General features: G+C 50.2%; 1 protein-coding gene across 1 annotated transcript in view; it reads left to right on the forward strand.

Moving 5' to 3' along the window:
* The window catches only part of ALOX5AP (arachidonate 5-lipoxygenase activating protein), a 28,882-nt gene extending 22,270 nt beyond the window's left edge, over window positions 1-6,612 (forward strand). The window contains exon 5 of the mRNA XM_047873896.1: window positions 6,127-6,612. Within this exon, the coding sequence (XP_047729852.1) occupies window positions 6,127-6,289 (163 nt within the window). The 3' untranslated portion in view covers window positions 6,290-6,612. The remainder of the gene's footprint in view (window positions 1-6,126) is intronic.
* Window positions 6,613-9,409: the final 2,797 nt, after the last annotated feature.

The following is a 9,409-nucleotide window of genomic DNA, read 5'->3' on the forward strand; positions in this document are numbered from 1 at the left end:
GCATCCCTGTCTTCCTCCGCAGAGTCTCCGGGGTCTGGCCCAGTCACTGTTCTCTTCGCCTGTCACCTCTCGCCTGAGATCTTAAAGTTGCTTTAATTCTAAGACAATCTGTGGAGCATGACAACATTTGTTGATTTGCCCGTAGGCTCTCTGCATTTTAAAGGTAATCGCTGCTAGGGAATGAACCGAGGTGGCAAAAAATAATAAGATCTAGACTTCAAATCTTAAAAATACTAGACTTCCCTGGACCTCATTAAAATGTAATTGGCCTACGGGGCTCCTGGGTGGCGCAGTCGGTTAAGCGTCCGATGTCAGCCAGGTCACGATCTCGCGGTCTGGGAGTTCGAGCCCCGCGTCGGGCTCTGGGCTGATGGCTCAGAGCCTGGAGCCTGTTTCCGATTCTGTGTCTCCCTCTCTCTCTGCCCCTCCCCCGTTCATGCTCTGTCTCTCTCTGTCCCAAAAATAAATAAACGTTGAAAAAAAAATGTAATTGGCCTAACCTCTTAAATCCTGTCCTGGTCTCCCCCGTGAGATCCCACCGGCCCCTTTACCACTGTCTGTGGTGCCTTCGGAGCCTTCTCATCTGTCCCGCACCCACAGCCTTCATTACTCGTCCATCATGGTGCTTCTTCCTGCTGAGACCGGACACGGCCTCACAATACTTCTGAACACAGAGTTCGGAGCTATTGGCATCAGGAGAAATGACATCTATGGGATGAAATGTCTAATCCTAATCTACACCGACATATAGTTTGAGGTAGATGCAACCCCGAGAGCCTCCATGGCTAGGTCCAAGAGGATTTTCAATTCTGCCTTCTGGAAACTATGTGCTAATACCCTCTTCCGCTGTGGACCCCCTCCTTCGGATCCCCACTTCCGTCCCTGGGCCGTGTCACACTTGTTCTCTGCAGATGCTCTAATGGCCAAATGTCTTCGGGATCTGCTTTAGTTCTTGGGCTCACCATAGAGGAAGATACTGCTCAGGGAGACCCTTCCAGGAATTTCTCCCGGGGGGCTGTCAATCATCTTTGCTCCTCCCCAGAAGTTGCTTTGGCCCTATCCACATCAGAAGTTCTAGTGTCATTTTGGGTGCAGTGGGTGAGCATGACATTCCTTGATGTGTCTCCCCCACCGAAGCTTCTTCCTTCTGGAATTTTGGAGCCCCCACCTTTGTCCCTCCTAGAAGCTTATGGCTCTGATTCTCAGCCCTACATCCTACTCCCTGACACTTTTCTCCCTGTTTTGATTACGTAGTTTGTAGCATCTCAAACCACATGAATTTCAGGGGCGCCTGGGTAGCTCAGTAGGTTAAGCGTCCGACTCTTGATTTCAGCTCAGGTCTCAGATCTCAGATCTCAGGGCCGTGAGATCGAGCCCAGTGTTGGGTTCTGTTCTGACAGCATGCAGCCTGCCAGAGATTCTCTTTCCCTCTGTCTCTCTGCCCCTCCCCCGCTCACTGTCTGACTCTCAAAAAAAAATGAATTTTAGTTTCTTCCCCTTTCATTCTAAGCTACTATTGGGACCCAAACTCAGTGGCAGTTGGCATTATATTACAAGACTATTTGCCTTTTATCATCTACCTTTACTTGACTTTTTAAAAAAAAATGTTTATTTATTTTTGAAAGAGAGAGAGAAAGAGAGAAAGAGAGAGCATGAACAGGGGAAGGGCAGAGAGAGAAAGAGACATAGACTCCAGGCTCTGAACTGTCAGCGCAGAGCCCGACGCGGGGCTCGAGCCCACAAACCGCAAGATCATGACCGGAGCCAAAATCGGACGCTCGACCGACTGAGCCCCCCAGGCACCCGTACCTTTACTTGACTTTTATCATGTACCTTCCCTAGCTGGTACCAAGCTGCTCTCTCTTCCCGTCCCTCAGGGCCCTGTTCCCTGTTGGAGCTCCCACTAAAATCCCTCTGTGCATTTTGAAGTTCTTAACCTAGCGGTGGACGAACAAGGATTGGCAACTCAGGTTAACCAGCCCCACCTTCACTCCCCATGCACTCAGCACCCGTGTAGCAAATATTTACTGACCACCCCTCCCCCGGGGTGGTAAGAGTCAGTTGCTGAGATGATAATAAACACGACAAAACCCTTGCCCTCAAAGAGGCCCGGGGTCTGCTAGAGTCAGGAGCAGTACCAAAGTTACTCACCTTATAGAAACAATAACGGGCACAGTTTTCAAAAGTCCTGATCCCTCATAGCCATTTTCCCCTTTCGTGTCAATATTTTAGAATCTCTTCCTCCCCTCCCCCCCCTGAAGTGTGGACTCTGGGTTACTTCACCAGAGTTAGAGAATGAACTTGCTTTCTTGGAACCCCCGGGGTGAGTGTATGGGTACCAAGGCTGGTGTTTCTTTTTTTTTTTTAATTTTTTTTTTAATGTTTTACTTATTTTTGAGACAGAGAGAGACAGAGCATGAACAGGGGAGGGTAGCAGAGAGAGAGGGAGACACAGAATCCGAAGCAGGCTCCAGGCTCTGAGCGGTCAGCACAGAGCCCGACGCGGGGCTCGAACTCACGGACCGTGAGATCATGACCTGAGCCGAAGTCGGCCGCTTAACCGACTGAGCCACCCAGGCGCCCCTCAAGGCTGGTGTTTCTAAAGTGCAACCCACCAACCAACAACCAAGTGCACCAAGAATTGCCTGGGGGTGCTTGTTAAAAATAGACATTCCTGGGCCTCACCCTGAATGTACCGAATCAGAATCTCTAGGGTGGGAGCCTGGGAGTATGCATTTTAACAACTTCTGCACACAGTGTGGGAATCACTGAAGGCTGTTCATGCCTCTTTTCTAAGAATGATTCATTTGACAAAAATCTCTGGAGGGCCTGATTTATTGGAGATATGTGGGTGAGCAGAGGAACAATATCTTGTTCTCGTGGGCCTTACAATTTTTATTCCCTTTAGAAGTTACCGGGTTTAAAGTGGTATTTCCTTTCTGAAAAGAACAGAATTTTAAGGCCAGATGGGACCATGCAGTTTTCTTTTTTCCACCCACATTTTGTATATATTTTTATGTGAGGCGGGGGAGGGTCAGCGACTTGCCCAAGGCCACACAGCAGGGAGGGGGTGCTGGAGCTCAGGGGTCCTGGTGCCTGGCCCCAGCTACACCTCACACCACACCTCCTCCTCCTCGAAGTTTTAGGCACATTCGAGATGGGAATTGTCTGTCATAATGCCTGTTTGAATTTTTTATTTTATTTTATTTATTTTTGATAGGGAGAGACAGAGCACAAGTTGGGGGGCGGGGGCGCAGAGAGAGAAGGAGACACAGAATCCGAAACAGGTTCCAGACTCCGAGCTGTCCGCACAGAGCCCGACGCGGGGCTCGAACTCACAAATGGTGAGAGATCGTGACCTGGGCGGAAGTTGGATGCTCAACCGACTGAGCCACCCGGGTGCCCCTGTCATAATGCCTTTTTGATGTTTTCACGTAGGTTTGATGCTGTGTGTGTGTGTAAGTGAGGGGGGATACGTTTATTTCGAAACGTAACAACAAAATCCTAGTCTCCAAAGGAGCCCTCGGGAAGGTAGACAGAGCAGGACTCTGGCCTCACCCAGACAGGTTTGAATTCCCACTTCGCCTCTTCCTGGCTGTGTGCCCTTAGGAACATCATTCCACCTGTCTCTTCTCAGTTTCCCCACCTGGATAATGGGTTACCAATACCTCACAAAGTCACAGATATAAAATGCCTGTCCCTCAGATGCTTCGTTTAATTCTGACCTTCCCCGCCCCATTTAGAGAGAACTGTGCATCAGCTTCCAGAGACGATCATAGAGATGCCTTGGGTTTCAGTCTAATTATGCAGGACGTGTCCCGCGGGCCCCCCCACCCCGGTCCTTCCTTCTGCCCCCACCGCGCCCACCGCCAGGCTGGACAGATTTCAAACTGAGGCTCCCGAAGTGCCCGAGGTGGGGACCCCCATTCACACTCAGCCCTGCGGGTGGTGGGCACGTGCTGAACCCTTGCCTTCCACGCCCTTCGCACGGTCCGGGAAGAGTTAAGGCACCACACAGCCGTCTCCTCGGGGGCGGGATGCCTTGAGACCTTTGAAAAATGCTGCCCCGAAGTCGAGAACACCACTATTTCAGCAGCAGGCGCTGCCATTTCATCCTTCACCGCAGATTTATCTCGAGCACATTCTGAAACAGCTTTGCAGATCGCTTTTTCTTGTTTCTGTAATGAGCATATGGTGGCCTCATTCCTGTGATAAATCTGAGCCACCACAATATTTGACTTTTCACAAGTGAATTTCCCTGAACCCTCTATTCTCTGGCTAAAAGATAGCCCTTCCTTAGACTCTGTTACTTTCTCATCAGCATTAGCAGGTGACTGTATTTGTCCGCCAGGGCCACTGTAATCAAGTACCACAGACGGCGTGGCTCAGACAACAGAGATTGATTGTCTCCGGAGGGTAGAAATCTGAGATCAAGGTGTTGGCTGCCTTGTTTCTTCTGACGCCTCCCTCCTTGGCTCACGGGTGGCCATCTTTCCCCTGTGTCTTCCTTCTGTGTGGGTCTGTGTCCAGATCCTCTCTTCTTAAAGGACACCAGCCATATTGAGTCAGGGTCCACCCTGGTGATTACATTTTTACCTTAATTACCTCTTTAAAGATTCTGTCTCTAAACACGGCCATGTCCTGAGGAATTGGGGTTAGGACTTCAACACATGAATGGGAGGGGGAGGGGAGAACACAATTTAGCCCACCATGCTCTCTTTAGAGAGCATATTATTTTTCTCCCCAGTAAAGAAACAGGAGGTCTCACTTCGTGAGCATGACTGTAAACAGGGAACCGAGGACAGAAGAACAGGTCAGAACGGGGCAGAAGAACACAGCGGGCCAAGGAGCAGGGACAATGTCGGCCAGCCATGTTTCTCAAGCTTTAATGGCCTGTGAGTCACGGAGGGACTTGTCAAAACGCAGATTTGGATCCGCTGAATCCAGAGAGGGACCTGCGATTCTGCATTTCTTAACAAGCCAATGCTGCTGGTCTGCGGCCCACACTTTGAGTAGCAAGGAAATAGTCGCACCGCTGAACGTTTTTCAGACCCTTGACATAGGGAAGTTAGGAGTTCCGTGATGAAGCTTTGGGGTCCATTTCAAAAAGATAAAATTTCTAACGTCGAGCCTGGGGATGCCAAATTCTGCTCTCTCTCAATTATGTCAAAAACCATAATGCTCAGCAGCACTGACGCACCTGTTTAGCTGAGTTGGCTGTTCTCGTTGAGCAGCCATGATTGCCAAAGGGTCCCCTCACTGGGTCGTGACTAACAGCCTTAACGAGCCATTTGGCTGGACTTTCCAAACGCACTAACGCTACCCGGGTTGGATCCGGCCACAGCGGTCACAAAAGGATCGTTCAGAGGGAAGCCAGGGCAGCCGCTGTGCACAATTAGGTGGTCACCTATCACTGGGGAGCTGCCTCCTGACCCCAGCTGATGACTTGCCTAAGCAGCGTAGGATTTAGAGCCTTTGAGAGAAGAATATGAATGTACTAAAACATCTCTGCCCCACCTCCATTCACTTAAAATGTAAGAGCCTGTCTTCCGCTGCTAGGGGTCCAGCTTTCATTAGTGTGAACATGGCTCATTCCCAAGCAGCCTCAGGAGAATAGATTGAACCCTCGGATCCTGAAGCACCTTTTAGATTCCATCAGCCTCACTGGTTCATGAAACCAGCCCCTGTCTCGGAGAGGCACTTCAGTCCTGGGGGAGACACAGCGGCCAGCACGGCTTCGCAGGCACTCCTGGAGCAGAGCGGCTGCAGAAAGGGTCGGAACGAGTCACTGGGGTTCCTAATCCCGGGTCAGAAGGCCTGACGACCGACCGACAGCACCCACTGCCTTCACGCCATGAGGGTTCAGAAGGACAATGGGGGAACGCAGAGAAGCTGTAGAGCAGAGCCCTAACGATGATGGGGTTTGGGGTCTCGGCTCTTGTAGCTTGGTTCTGAAATACGTTCAGTGACTAATAGTAGCAGAGACCCTTCCATTCTTCATAGGAAGTCAATGGAGCATGCCTGAGTAAAAGGAACTATAATCGAAACCCCTTGTGTCTCAAATTGGTGACGTTCTTTGTTAAGCCCATCTCAGTTGCCGCTTCTACCGTTTTCTCTCTTTTCCAGCACACCGGGCTACATATTTGGGAAGCGAATCATACTGTTCCTGTTCCTCATGTCCCTGGCCGGAATCTTCAACTATTATCTCATCTTCTTTTTCGGAAGTGACTTCGAAAACTACATAAAGACAGTAACCACCACCGTCTCCCCTCTACTCCTCATCCCCTGACTCTCCGCCGAATACAGGGTCGGCATTTCCATCTGATCGATACCTAAAGTCATCATAACTCAGCCCTTGGAAAGATAGAGCTCCTCTTTAGACAGCTGTAAATCGAATGACCATCTGGGCTCCGCAGCTTGAGTTAACCTTGCTTTCCCCGGAAGAAAATAACTTAGCGTCCGCTCCCCCGCCCTTGAGAATGGCAGTGGCCCCGTATCTCTTACTCAGACCCGTTCGGTAGTTCTGTAGGTGTCCTGAGTTACCCCACTTCCCGAAGATGTTTTGTGACCACATTTATGTTTTCCTCAAATAAAGCGCAGAGACATGTTTCAGGCTGGGGGTCGAGTTTTTTTGTGGGTTTCTTGCTACATTTGAACACCTAGTCGGTTTTCGTCGACCTCGACGACGATAATAGAAAATACACTGTCCTTACACGCAGGCGTGCCTGGAAGGCATTCACCAAAATGTCAATTAGGATTATCTTGGGCTGAAGCGATTTTGGGGGTGAGTTTTACTCTGTGTTTATGTTTTCATGTATTATTTGCGGCAAATAAATGGCACTCAGCACAGAACCAGAAGAGACACAGCCAGAGCGTGGCCTTTCTGGGAAGCACTTCCCATCTCCCGGTTGGTCTAGTGTTGCCCTCTGACCTCCCACAGCACCCTCTGAATATCTCAACCGCAGCAAATCCATATTACAATGGAAAGATGTTTATTAGCGCGTGTCGCCCCGTCCCACTAAATCATTAGCTCTTGGATATCCCTGATGTCCCATCTATTTTGCTTTTCCTGTGCCAAGCTCGGAGACTGTCACATCGCAGGCATCCTGCCTCAAGCTAGTTCGGAACTCAAACAGACGTCCTGCAAAGTGATATATGGTAGGGGGCAGTTGGGGTGTTTTAGGAGATTAAGATGTTTTCTTTCGATGTTTTAATGGGATTAATTGTGGAGAAATGCAAAAGCAAAAACGAAAACAAACCTCCCGCCCCCCACACTATCCTTCCTTAGACAGACTTCCTGAAGGATCTTTTGTTGACTTCCTTAAGAATCCTTCACACACCCCATGAGGATTAGGTTGGTATCTTTATGTGCTAGCATCGTGCCCAGCACCCATCGTATCATCTCAGTTTAAAATGTGCTGTGGGGCGCCTGGGTGGCTCAGTAGGTTGAGCGTCGGGTCATGATCTTGCGGTTCGTAAATTCGAGCCCCGTATCGGGCTCACCGCTGTCAGCGAGGGAGCCCACTTCAGATCCTCTGTCCCCCTGTCTCTCTGCCCCTCCCTTGCTTGTGTGCTCTCTTTCGGAAATAAACATTTAAAACAAAACAAAACGAAACATGCCGTAACTCAGTGTCAGAGCCTAGGATAATGCCGGGCCCATTGTGGGGCCCCCAGGTATTGGTTGAATAAACGAATGAATGAGTTTATAAATCACTGGCTAGCAGTATTTAATAAAATATGTCTGTAGAGCGAGCCATTTCCCATATTGAGGATGGATTCACGGTGGTGCAACCGTCACACACACACACACACACACACACACACACGGTGTCCCTTGTCACAATTTAGATAATAGCTGGGTGTGGTCAAGGGTCCAGGACTCCCGACAGAGAGAAGCCAGCAACTCCTGAGTACTGAGCTCTCGGCTGAGGTGAACAGCGATGGATGAGTCCCTGCTACCCCTGCTGAGTGTCATCATGGTCACAGTCTTAGGCAGAATGAGACAAATCCAGGGGCCACAGCTCCCCAGTTTTCTCGGAGTTGCCTGCTTGGGGCGTGGAGGGAATGAAACATGGAATCCGGCCCGTGTGACGTCTGCTTTGCATGCAATGCCCAAGGCAAGCAGATTTCTCAGTTCGCGGGAAAACCCCCATGTGGGCATGGTTTCCTAGGCCTATCTGATGGTCCAGACTAAAGCCCCGCTTGGGGTCTTCTGGCCAAACCCCAACCAGCAGAAGCTTCTCCGTGCCCATGGCTCCAGCAGAGTTGCTTCCGCTCTTAGCTCTCTGTAGAGACCAGGACCCAAATGTCCTACTGGGCAGTGGGAAGGAAAGGGCTTCGCAGACCGCAAGGTGGAGGGAGCTCCAGGGGCCACCTCAGCCTGGCTTGGTGTGGAGGGCAACAAGGTGACCAGGCATCCATGTTTGCCTGGGACTAAGAGATTTCCTGGGAGGAGACGCTTTCGGTTTTAAAACTGGGACAGTCCTGGGAAAACCAAGATGAGTGGGTTGCTCTAAGGGCGAGCTGGGCCAGGATATGCTCGGGGGAGCCTGGGGACCCCTTAGCTCCCAGAGGCCTCATCGTCCGAACTGACCATGGGACCTCCAGAGTGCAAAGACAGGAAATGACGTCATGGCCCATCAGAGGCTCTGCAGACTCTGGCTTGGGTGGAGAGTCCACGACTGAGGGCACTCAGGGGTTGAGGTGCAGGTAGAGGAGACTTGACTGTTACGAAGAAGAGGGTCTCGGGGCAGAACTCCTGCTGTCTGGTCGGAGGCGACCCTGCCTAGTGGTCAGACTCTGTCTTCAGAGTTCCAGGCCTGGGCTCAACCCTTGCCCTGTCACCCCCTCCATTCTGTGACTTCCCCCCAAGCCTCCAGTTTTGCATTTATTAAATTGGGATAATAATAGCGTCAAAATATGGGGTTGCTATAAAGAGAGAAAGCAATTGAAAAATTTTAGCATATAATACGTGCTGAATATTATCCTCTGGTATTGCTATACTTATTATATTTATTATCGTTACGTTGTTCGATTCATTTTCTATTGCTGCATAAGAAACTCCCACAACCTTAGTTGATTATCACCCCATACGTTGCCACCTCACCGTTTCATTGGGTCAGAGGTCATATGCTTGAGCTGGGTCCTCTGTTCAGGGTCTCAGCAGGCCATAATCAACATGTCGGCCTGGGATGCAATCTCCGCCGAGGCTTGGCATTCTCTTCAGGCTCACTGGTTGTAGGCAGAACTCGGTTCTTTGCCACTCCAGAAGAAAAGCCCTCAGCTCCTGGTAGCCCCTTCCCTGACACATGGGCTTCTGCACAACATGGCATTTTTACCTCTTTAAGGCCAACAGGAGAGCAACATTGGTGCCTTTTTCATCTCTGACCTCTAGACCCACTTTTATAAG

The sequence above is a fragment of the Prionailurus viverrinus genome, chromosome A1 (genome assembly GCF_022837055.1).
Source record: "Prionailurus viverrinus isolate Anna chromosome A1, UM_Priviv_1.0, whole genome shotgun sequence".
Taxonomy (NCBI): Eukaryota; Metazoa; Chordata; class Mammalia; order Carnivora; family Felidae; genus Prionailurus; species Prionailurus viverrinus.